The sequence below is a fragment of the Eublepharis macularius genome, chromosome 1 (genome assembly GCF_028583425.1).
Source record: "Eublepharis macularius isolate TG4126 chromosome 1, MPM_Emac_v1.0, whole genome shotgun sequence".
NCBI classification, from domain to species: domain Eukaryota; kingdom Metazoa; phylum Chordata; class Lepidosauria; order Squamata; family Eublepharidae; genus Eublepharis; species Eublepharis macularius.
In genome coordinates, this window is record NC_072790.1 from 82,735,557 (window position 1) to 82,747,990 (window position 12,434).

Here is a 12,434-nt window from a genome sequence, read left to right on the forward strand (position 1 = left end):
TGTCACCAGTACTGCTAGCTGGTTCTGAGGTGAGTTACCCTTATAGTACTGGCAGTGCCACAGAAGTGGCTTGGCTTGCTGCAGGGCTGTTTAACTTTTCCGTCTGCCCCTATCTAGCACTAGCTGCCGGCCTGCTCCTTAACTTAGTTATTACAAATATCATATGACAAAAATCATAGTTATTAGCCTGGCACTTACCATGTCCACCTCTGAAATGCTATCCAAGCTTTCAACTTGCACATCTACTCCAACAGGAATGGCAGGGCCTACAAAAATAAGAATATGCAATAGAGATCAGAAGGAATATTTTAAAAGGTAGAGGGGAAGAAACACATTCCTGTTGCAGCTGAGCCACTACAGAGAAGGCGAATGAGCAAACTACAAAGCTATTTTGAGCATATGCTGCCCATCAGGAGATTATATGAGGTTACAGCATAAAAGATGATTTACAATGCCATGTGGATTGCATGTTGTTGCTACCAAAAAGTAACCAGACATTATTCAACAGTTAATTTTTTAAAATACTTTTAATAAAAATGTTTGAGATCTCTTCCTATTTGCATCTATTGTATAGGCTGATTAATGTACTAGGTCTGATGAGAATTCCTGCATGTACAATACCCCATACATGTGGCCCATTTCATACCATTCTGTCCCTCAAAAAAGAGAGAAGACTGCATTATTCAGGTCCATGTGCAAATGTGAAAGTAGCTAAGTGACAGAATTACCCTAAATCACCTCTGTTCTACAAATGGGGCATGTAATTTATCTAGTCACCCAGTTCTTAAGTCATCAGGCTAGGGGTTCACCACATTTGTTCCACCAGCCCTCAAAGAAATAAGAATTTCTTTTACATCTTGCTACCAACAACTGACTCTAACTCTCATTGGCCCAGCATTCCACCCACTCCAATTGGCTGTCCTTCAGGAGAGATAGAGCTGGAACCAGTCCTGCCATCACATCTTCATATTAAAAACTTCAGTCTTGTGCGCACGTGTGTGCGCGTGCGCGCGCTGTCAAGTTGCAATCAACTTATGTGAACTCCAGCAAGGGGCTTTAAGGCAAGTGAGAAACAGAAGTGTTTTGCCAATGACTTCCTCTTCAGAATCTTTCTTGGTGGTCACCCATCCAAGTACTGACCCTGCTTAGCTTCCGAGATCTGACAAAACTGGGCTGTACTATGTGGCCTTCTTCCCCTCAGACGTTTCTTAGCTCTGCTAAAAATGAAAAAAGACTTCAATTTCTTTCTTTTCTATTACTGTTCATTCGTCCCAGTAGTCTCAAACAGACACAAAGCGTTTATGTTTAGGCAGTTAATGGGAAACTACCCACATAATGATAGGGTTTATGCAGTTGCTTTAGAATATTTCTATATTTCTACAACAGCAGCCAAAAATCTAGCAACCCCATTGCTTAAAAGTATGTGGTCAATGGATTCAATACGATTAAGGTCACAATTGTATGGTCTCTCTGAGTATGGAATAAGACTTCAATTTTGGTCACACAGCAGTTGAGAAGGAACTGGGCCCAGTGCTTTTCAATATTTGTATGAATAATCTGGATGAGGATGTGAAGGAAATACTCATTAAATTTGCAGATGTCACCAAAATGAGAGGAGTAGTAAACACCCTTGAAGATATAGAATTCAACAAGATCTGAACACACTGGAAAAGTTGGCAGATTTGAATGGATAAGTGCCATGTTCTCTTCTGGGGTAACAAAAATGTGAAGCATGCATACTGGATGAGGGAAACACTTCTGGATAGCAGTATGTATAAACAAGATCTTGAGATATGGGTGGATGGAAAGCTAAATATGAGCAGTTAGTGTGATGACCAAACTGTGATTTGGTATTACATCCCACGGGCAACAAATTTACAGTGACCTTCACAAAATGTAAAAAAAATAAGAATAAGAACATTATTCAAGGCTGTTTCTTTAAAACATCAAACCTAGTCATGGGTTGCTTCCACAAGAGGGATGGAAAAGCTACCACTGATGAGGATCCCATTCCACTTCCTGCTGTCCCCCTGGGAGTGGGGGAAGTATGGAGTTTAGTTCTGCCCCTACCCTAGTTTGGCTGCAAGGTGGGCATCTACAAGGAAACTTCTCTCTCAGTTGCCATTTCACTTCTTCCTTTGAGAAAGCTTCAGGGGCTCTATGAACTGTGCTCAGAAACAGCACAATGTTGCCTATAAGATCTCCCAAAATGTAGGACATGCTGTTTTTGATGTGGGGGTGGGGGTGGGAAACAGTTTGGAAGCAGCCATAATATTTATGGCTGATTTACACATGGTTTACACATCCCTCAATTACTCATAGCTGTCAGCTGAGTATGATGGAAAGTTTGTTTGTTTGTTTACTTTATTTACAGTCTTCCTTTCTCACTGGGACTCAAGGACGATTACAGGATATAAAACCGTGCAATCAGACAGCATAAAACAGTGAACAGTGCATTTGGACGAAGATTACAGAATTAGAGAACAATGCTAATAACCAACTATCTAAGGGAGTGTATACTATAAACAGATAGATTACAAGGACAATGCAATAAAAGCAGGTGTTCCCTACAATAATCATTGCAGAGAACTTCAGCAAGGTGATGCAAAAACATGGCATGTTTAACCTGCGAGGGCTTGATTATACATGCAAGGCACTACTATATTGCACGCATCCAGTCATAAATATGCATCTCTGAACACAACCTTACAAGTGAATCACTTATTATTTCATGGTTTTATATTACAGGTTATGGGACTGGATCCCATGGATTTATTCTGCTAATGGAAGAATCTCTGGTTTCAGGAAGAAGGCTCTTTGCACAGGAAACCATGCCCATTAGCAGAATAGATCTGTAGGATCTCATCCGAAGTATTGGGTTTTTATTTTCAATAAGAATCACTTTTAAAAATAGAAACACAGGTCCTGCTACCAAATTGATGCTGCAATTGCAGCAGCAGAACAGATTTACTAATAGCATTAATATTAATTAACGCTCCTTAAAAAATCCTTTTACAACTCATTGAATGGAATTGCGTATACCAAGCATTTAATAATAATAAACTTGCCCAATCAAGGGGCATAATGGTATTTTGGATTTGAATTACCATCTGTCAACCACGAAAAGGTAGATAAATTACAACGTTCTTTAATCTGGTGGGCTGTAAGGAAGCATGCTCTTCTAATCTCCTAGTCTAAAAGCTTGGATTTGTATAGCACATGACTACAATGCTGAGAGTGAAACATTAACAAAGGACAATCCAAATGTTCTTCCCATAATGAAAAGGCCAGGTCAGCAAAATGGTGGTTTTTTTTATTATATGTACACACAAAAGTGGTTACAGTTAGGGTCAAACCACATGAGACAAAATACACTTGAATAACACTCAAATTACACACAAATACACTTGAGTTACCCGTGTAACTCGACTGTGTTTTGTCTCATGTGGTGAGGCCCAGAGTTAAGCCCTCTGAGATTTCATTGTCATTGTTGTGGAAACTGGGAGGATTGAAAGGAGTTTCTGCCCACAGGCTCCTCACTGTGCAGTAGCAAACAGAGCTGCTGACCCTCATCCTCTCTGATTCCTTTTGCCTGGGTTGGGTATAGTAATCCACAGCCACCACTTGGCAATCATTTGAAAAAGGGGCCAGGCATGGGAAAGCAGCAGGAATTCCCTAATATGCACTAACTTAATTTGTTTCCCAAAGTTGCAGTTTGGTTGATCCATTCCTCACCCAGCTGTCACGGCTTGTGCTTCTGCAAGGGACTGCTCATTGACAACAGCCCACTGCTGCTGGGTGTGTTGCATGGCTCACCCAATCCCCTGACTCAATCCCCAAGCACACATCCCCTTACCAGGAGCCACCCCGCTGAATAATTTTACAAGGTGCACACCTGAGGAGATTTATAGACTTCTGAAAAGTGTCTGTCCAGGATTGGGGTGTGCTTTCTCTCTGGTTTGGCAAGTGCCGGTCATGGTCCTGTGATTTTACTCAGAATGGTGCTGGCAGGAAAAGAAGGAAAAAGAAAAAGAAAAATTCTCTCTCAATCGCATGGCTCCTGGCCCTGAGCTAAATGTTTTGAGAAACTTGCTCCCTAAACAGAGAGACCAGCGAGATGGGGAAGTCATTAACAAGCAGGAAAAATAATTAATTTTGGGAATTAATGTGACCATGAGATTCATTATAATCATCTAGAGATTATAGGTCAGTTAATATGATTTAGGAAAAAGTCAAGCTTTATGCCATGGAATATTTAATATCTATAGTGGACATGTCTGCTTGCTTTCTTTTGCTAAGGAAAGATTCAGGACAGAAATTTGCCAGCTTTTGTATTCTTGGGAAAAAGTCTGTTCTTCAAGCCTGGGGCCTGAAGTGGGTTTTTTTGGCATGCAAACTGGTCTCTTTATATATGGTCAGGCTACAACAGTGTTTCAAGATTCTGTGAAATGTATACCCTAGCATCACTTGAATATTGCCTGAAAAAGGCAAAACAGAATTGTAACTAGAGATGGGCACGAACCGAAATATGAACCAAAATTAAGCACGAACCAGGCTGGTTCGTGGTTCGCAAACCACGGTTACGCAGATCCCATTTCTAACAAACCACCACGAACTTTAGGCTAGTTCATTTGGTTCATTTTTTGGTTCGTCACTGCAGACAGCCTGGTGCCAATCAATCTGTTTCCTAGGCAACAGGGGGTGAACATCCTACAGACCTTCTGCTGGCCCGGAAGTGGACGTCTGCTGGCCCGGAAGTGACCTTCTGCTGACCCGGAAGTGATCGTTTTCTGACCCGGATGTGCCGTTTTCACGAACCAAATGAGCCGGTTCGTGAACCAGGGGCAGGTTCATGAAAGTTCGTGGTCCATGAAATTTGACAAACCACGAACCACATGGTTCAGTTTTTTTCAGGTTCGTGCCCATCTCTAATTGTAACATTAACTGTGGAATATGTCTGTTTTTTAAACCTTGGAAACTTCTTTTCCCAAGGAATATAACTTTTGGCTACACTTTCTTTAAAATATGATAGTGCCATCAAGAAGAAAAAAGGAAGAAAAAATTCTTTGGGAGTACACAAGCCATCAGTTGGCTGTCTCAGCTTACTCATTCATGGAAATCTTTTGGTGCTGAAGAAGTTACAACATAAGTTGATGAAAATGAGAGGATAACTAAGAAAAACCCTCAATTTCTTTATTAATTAATGTGGAGCTTTTTTCTTAAGAATTTCTCTGCAAGCTAAGACAAACTTTTCAAAAAGCCATATGTACATCAGTCAAACAACAGAACTAGCCAACAAAGCAGAACAAAAAGTCATCCACAGAACTAAAACATTGTTGTTTCCCTTTCATTAAGCTGTGAGCAGGCATAATGAATAATAGAATATTAAAGAATCTGGGGGAAATTAGGAAATTTAGCAAGCTTGCAAAGATATTTTGTTGTAGTCTGAGCCTGTGCCTGCTTTTAAATTCCTGGGCTCAATCCCTAAAGATATGAATTAAGAAAAAAATCCTCTCTGAACATTTGCAAAATTCTCTCTTCTCATATCATATATAGGAATCAACAGGAATCAAATGGTGAATATTTTTAGAACTAAATTTAAAATTAATTCAAGCAAGTGAATGACATCATTTTTTTGCCATTTTTTTCCAAATAGAAGCTGTGTGCTTTTTAACAGTTGAATCACAGGCACAAATTCAAAATTCACAGCTCATCAACATGGGGATCCAGTGACAGGGAAAATGTTCCCTGTCCTGAAGTTATTAAAGGCATAAAATCTCTGATAAGAAAATACACCAAAAGTAAAAAAAGCAAAGCCAGTAAATAACTAGAAGTCAGAAAAAGTTCATTCTTGAACTTAAGTTAAAATGCACATCCCTGTAAGTATTGACTCTTCCCCATGGATTTCTAAAGGCACCAATAAATGGTATTTTCACAAACCGCAGTAAGGAAAAGAGAGTATCAATAGAGTTTTGTGCGTCATTACCTCCAAAACCAGGTCGCATGCTGAAGTCATGGTCATCTATTCTTAGAAGTTGTTCTGACTTTGTCAACGGCGATTTGGTAATATCAGGACTTCGTTTTAGGATTGGGCTATGTAGGGGAAAACCAACAATTATTGATCTGTAAGCTGCTCTTCTTTAAATTGTGTGTGTGGGCTCTCCAAAAAATTATGGACACCAGGCTGGGTGGGGTGGGGGAAAACAAACCAGATCTTTCGCAATTTTTTGTAAAAGATTTATAAACAGTAAAGTATCATGATTTCACAAAGAATGGGTGAAAGAACCTCACACTGGTCAGGAGGCATGTATCAGTCTAGTTCCTAATTGTTGTGGGCCCATTTTTCTGAGTGAGGCTGCAGAGAAAGTGAATTTAGGAAAGGATATGCAGGAGCTACACAGTAAGTTAGAAAAATAACCCTTGCTGATTTGATTTTTCTAAATAGAGCCATCACAAATTTGACAATAGTAAAATATATTTCAAATCCTGGTGTGTCTGCTGTGGAAAGACAACACAGGTTAAAGCATGACATATGTGACATCACTTGTATCTTTCATTGCTGAGCAAATGTTTTTAAACAGAAGTTAATTGTAAGGATGCCTAAGATAGTTTTGTGACAAGTATTAATTTCTTAAATAAAAGCCTGCTGTGGCAACTCAGGCACAAAAGGAACAATTTGGGAACTAAACCATCAGGCTTGAGGAAAATCATACAAGTGTAGGAACTGAATAAATTATCAACTTCTGTCCCATGTTCCCTAAAGGTGGGAGAAACAAATTCACTCTATGTGGCTTGCTAACTCTGTCTCTGAGAGATGAAGTAATTCACTACTACTCAGGCCCCATCTTTGACTTTGTGTTTACAACATCATGATTATTTGATCTGTTGATAGTTATTGTTTAAAATATACATAAAGCAGTCCTTGGTAACATGATGTGCAAAAGTGCACTTAAGGAATGATAGTTTTAAAAAGCACTCTTTCTCAAAGGAGTAGCAGAGAAAAAGGAGTGGTTTCCTTGGTTAAGAAGAGCTGCAATCCAACCGTCTGTTCCTCTTGTGTACTATAGTAATAGGACTTCTGGCTTTGAGCCTACAAAAGTTTTCCTTGGCTTTCATGAATACATTAGCTACGTTCAATTACAGTGACCAATTACACTAATGCAGGGGGAGCATGAGCTAATAATGTTTTGGTTTTCTTTTCTTTTTTTTTAAAGAGTAGATTTTAAATACTCCATCAGGATGGAGAAGAAAGAAGCTTTCTTCAGATTTTTAAAAAAGTAGTTCTTAAGCAAACTAAACTGCTGCCTGGATCAGATCTGAGGGTAGGGTCTACAAGTTGATTCACATAGTTAAAAATTGCCCCTGATCTTATCGCAAGTTAATTGCATGTCTCAGCCAGTCATACTATTAAATGGACCTCAGGTTACTCCTTAGTGTTTGCCAGTATCTTTCTGTCACTTTCATATCTGTTTCATTAATTACTAATATATAAATGCATTTTGGTAGTCGTGTAGGAATATTTTTGAGCGTGTGTATTCAAGAAGGTTCTAAATCCAGGAACTGTGTTGGGAGTTCTTTTTCTTGCTGCACAGCTGCACAGGAACAAAAACTCATGGCAAACCATAATACTACAGCTAGGGTTGCCAACCTCTAGATGGGGCCTAGAGATTTTCCAGAATTGCAACTGATCTTCAGACAAGAGAGGTCAGTTTCCCTGGAGAAAATGGATGCTTTGGAGGGTGGATTCTATGGCGTTATACCCTGCTGGGGTCCCTCCTGACCCCAAACCCCACCCCCTTGACTCCACCACCAAATGTCCAGGAATTCCCCAACTCAGAATTGGCAATAATAACTACAGCATGAATGAACATGGTAGGAATTTCTATGTCACTTTTGTAATCCTGTTTACCCCTCCTTCTTCCCATTATGCATGGCCAGCTAATTAGTTATTTTATTTTATTTTATTTTATTTTATTTTATTTTATTTTATTTTATTTTATTTTATTTAAGACACCTAGAAGAGCTCAAGGCAGCTAACAATATAATACAAAAACAAACATAATATTACTTTTAAAAACATAGTTAAATACATTAAAAACATTAAAAGCATTAACAAGTGGCTAAACAAAAAGCTATCCTAAATTTTAAAATGTCCTTAGCATAATACAGGTATCCTGTATCGTCAGGAGCTGCCTCCTGATGATAGAGAGTGAAGGGGCCAGGTGTATTTCTCTGGGGAGATTGTTCCATAATTGTGGGCTGCCACCAATAAGACCCTCTCTAGTGTACCCACCCCAAAGGTTGGGAGCTTTCCCCCCCTCCCCCGGAATAAGGAGTTATATTTGTCAGCTTACTTTTATAAATTGTGCAGTCTTTTTATGAATTGAGTGGTTATTAAAACATAAATAATTAAGTCGTTATCAGATCTAAGAAACAGTCATTACTATTGATCTCTTGATGAATACAAATAAAAAATATGCAACTGTTATAAATATTTTAATTTTTTCATTATTTTATTTTTGAATATTTGTAAAAAAAAAAAGAAAAGGATGAAGTAGAGTGTGTTGCTGTCATTTGTGAATGCCGTAGCCACCTGCATAAGTCTTTGGTTGGTTGCATTATTTTTGCTTCAGGTATTTTGCTTTGGCTGCAACTGGATATGGAAAGCAAGAGATGAGTAGGAATAGCTATCATAACATTGTTTTTAGGAGCATACCTGCCTTGCTTGTGTGACTCTCCATGTGTTTCTCTTCTCTGTCTTTGAGGCCGACTATTAAAAAAACACAAAATAAGGATAAAAAAATTCATAACCTTACAGAAAGTTTTCTATCTTAAATCCAGAAGAAAAAGACAAGTGAAAGATCTCTGTGTGAGTATATAAGCATGTATTTTTATACTTAATTATTTTAAATATTTATATAATCTGCCTGCATGTGTGCTTAGCACAGAAATCAGGGTTGTGAAATAATTGATTGGAGGTGTCACATCCTTTCTGGGACAGAGTTACAGTTTTTAAAAGAGAGAGAATGCAAATAGGAGTGCCCCATATACCCTGACAGCTTCTGATCATGGTCTGAAAAATAATCGCACTTACTGAAAGTTGGTTTCACAGCAATGGTTCTAAAAACTGTATACCAGGCTCTCCCACTCTCATCTGCTACTAGCTTCTAATTAACAAGATGGCAGAGCAGAGTCTTGACAAGCACGCAGCTTAGAGCACTGGATAGAAAACTTTTTCATTTACTGGCGCAATTCAGTAAAGACTTGCTCTGTTAAGATACTGTCTCTTTAAGACAAGCTCACAATAACAGGTTTCAAGAGATCTGTTGATTTTATTCTTATGATTTTAACTGTTATGTATTGTGTTTTAAATTGTGTTTTTTATGATGCTGTGACATATCTTGAGCCTGCTTGTGGGGAGGGTGGGATATAAATCCAATTAAATTAAAAAAAAATATTGCTGAGATATGCTTTGCTTTCTGCCCACACAAGGCAACTAAACAATATATGTGTTTGTGTCATTGGGCCATGAATGTGAGGTAAAATGCCCTGGAATTTGATTTTACTCTGGTACATTGGCGATTGCAATCAGATGAATAGCTCAGAGAGATGCCTTGGTAGGGACAGGGACTAAACACTATGCTGTTGGGTACTATCTGCTGTAGATATGTGCCTACTAGGAAGTTTTGATGCTGCTAAACATGCCATGGAAATGAGATGGTTTGTTTCAGATAGATTTCATCTCTGTGATTGGCTTTATACTTGTTTAAAAATTTTCTGCTACCATTTCCTATTGTATCTGTTTCCCTGAAAGTCCTAATGTTGTTCGTATTGGACTTGGTCAGTGAATGTCCTAGGTATTTTCATTTGCACTGTGTAATCTGCCTTGCAGAACATGCCGATGCCCATATGATAAAATTGAAACCATTGAACATACAATTATAGAGTGTCCCATATTTAATGAGTTGAGGGCTAACTTAATCATCCCTGTACTTAAAGATATGGAACTACTTAATATGAGAGCGCAGGTGACATGGTTATTATTGGATATAAATGATTCTGTTACTCTTTCTGTGGCAAAATAATTAAACAATAATTAATCAATAATTAAACAATAATTAACCAATAATTAAACATCAGAGAAATGAGATTAAGTAAGGTTCTTCCCATTTTAATTTCTGCTTAAAGCAATAGTTGTATGAGCAGTACTAGACAGACTGACTGATTGTGTAATCTGCCTTGGATCTCAGCGAGAAAGGCAGGATGATGGTGGTGGTGGTGGTGGTGATGATGACGATGACGATGATTCGTGTTAGTTAGTCCACCTCTCTCACTACCCTACCACTGCCACTGCATGCATGCTTTCAGTTTGTTATCTATACTGACCTTGATCTTGCAGACAACTATTAATGTTAGCAACATTGAACAAATATTTATTGAGCCTCCCATTATTATGTCAGACATTTTAAATCCATATTCTCTGCCAAATAGCATACAAAGCAGTGTAAAATGGGAAGAACTAATAATGAATAATGAGGAATTTGTCTCTGTTGTTCAGCAGAACTGAACACTGACTCAGAATAATTGCCTTGCATTTATATCCTGCTTTTATATAGGCCTTCACATACATGACACATGTAAGGGCATAAAACATGTTTTCCATTCAGGCACTGGTCTGACCCAGTCCTGCCTTTTGTTCAGTAAGGTTGTCATGCCTTCTGCCTTTCAAGCGTTCCCTACAATTAGAAGATCATATAACTAGATAACTGGATGTGGTGCGTGGCTTCTCTCAAGTTAGCAGTGGTGTTCATCTTGCAGGTTCCAAGGACTTCCTGGGATCAAAGATCCAAAGTGCATTCTGGGAAAATCTAGAACTTGGAGAGGTTTCAGGACAGTTATTGTTACCCCACAATTGTTGATTTCTTTGCAGGCTATGCACTACCCCGTTCTAAAAGAGGATCTTTTAAATTAGTCTGCTTGCTGGGACAAAACAAGCAAAGTAAGTGTTTAAACAGGCAAAATCTAGACTTGCTGAATGAAAAATGATATATCATGTTAGCAGATTCATTTGCTAATCTCTGCCAGTTCAGGTGCACTCAATATGCTCTTATATAAGTGTACAAACACACTAACAAAAGGAATCCATTATCAAAATAGTCTGGGGGCAAGGATACTAAAAGCACAGGATACATGTGGCAAGGATACTAAAAGCACAGGAAAATACAGTACAGGACTGGGCTATGCACTTGTCTCATAGAATGGCATGAACTAATGAACAAACCTCTGAAGAAATGGATTTAGAAAGAAGAGGCATTAAGGTCTGGAATTGTACACACACGTACCATTTTCCCCATTTTTTAATCCTATGCTGAATTCCATTACCACCACCCCTAAACAAAAGTTATAATGGTTTTAGTAAAAGGAAGCCAAAACCAAAGATACATTATTCTCCCCAGTCAAAAAAAAAAAATATTTACCAATTCAGAGATAGAGCCAGAGCAACTCATGTGAAACTACTGGTGACTGATTAGTTAGAAATGGGTGATTTAATAATAATGTTTAAATTCTTGTCTAAGTAAACTGGTGCACTTTAGACTCCATGAAAAGGAATGACAAAGCTGCCCCCAGTCCTTCACTTAGATTTAGAGTTGCCAACTGCCTGGAGAAAAAAAAATCATGTCCTTTAATAGATTTAGGAGTCAATAGACGTAGAGATATCTTAAACAATTAGATAGTTATGAACTAGCTGATGCAGTGGTTGCAGAGAAATAACATTTCTTTGCTGTTATCACTATTGTTTAATAAATCTTCCAGTGGACTGTGAAGCATGCTTTGTTGGATTCAGTGCTAGTTTTCTGCCAGTGTCTTTTTAGATGTCTTTCAACCTTCTTTAGGACACCTAGCTCTGTGGTGGGACAGGTTGACAAGGAGCAATCTTGTCGATAGCTTTGAGGACTTTCACGCTCAAAGCTCCCACTGCAGCCTCAGCGGAGCATGTGTCTGGAATCCTGAAATCCCCTACAGCCAGGGCTTTTTTTCAGGGAGAACGCGGGGGAACGGAGTTCCAGAACCTCTTGAAAATGGCCACATGGCTGGTGGCCCTGCCCCCTGATCTCCAGACAGAGGGGAGTTTAGATTGCCCTCTGCACCGCTCTGCGCTCAGCGGCGCAGAGGGCAATCTAAACTCCCCTCTGTCTGGAGGGGAGTTTAGATTGCCCTCTGCACCGCTCTGCGCTCAGCGGCGCAGAGGGCAATCTAAACTCCCCTCTGTCTGGAGATCAGGGGGCGGGGCCACCAGCCATGTGGCCATTTTCTCTCAGGGCAACCCACTGAGTTCCACCACCTCTTTTCCCAGAAAAAAAGCCCTGCCTACAGCACTTGGAATCCAGACAGTTTCATGAGCCTCTGTGGGTGGACCATTTTAACTGGGGGCC

General features: G+C 39.2%; 1 protein-coding gene across 2 annotated transcripts in view; it reads right to left on the reverse strand.

The window, feature by feature from the left end:
- The window catches only part of LOC129329019 (gamma-aminobutyric acid receptor subunit rho-1), a 45,981-nt gene that overhangs the window by 20,646 nt on the left and 12,901 nt on the right, over positions 1 to 12,434 (reverse strand). For both annotated transcript variants that reach the window (XM_054978420.1, XM_054978412.1), the window contains exons 2-4: positions 8,717 to 8,770; positions 5,987 to 6,093; positions 199 to 266 (exon numbers count right to left, since the gene is read on the reverse strand). In XM_054978420.1, coding sequence (XP_054834395.1) covers positions 199 to 266; positions 5,987 to 6,093; positions 8,717 to 8,770 — 229 coding nt within the window. The remainder of the gene's footprint in view (positions 1 to 198; positions 267 to 5,986; positions 6,094 to 8,716; positions 8,771 to 12,434) is intronic.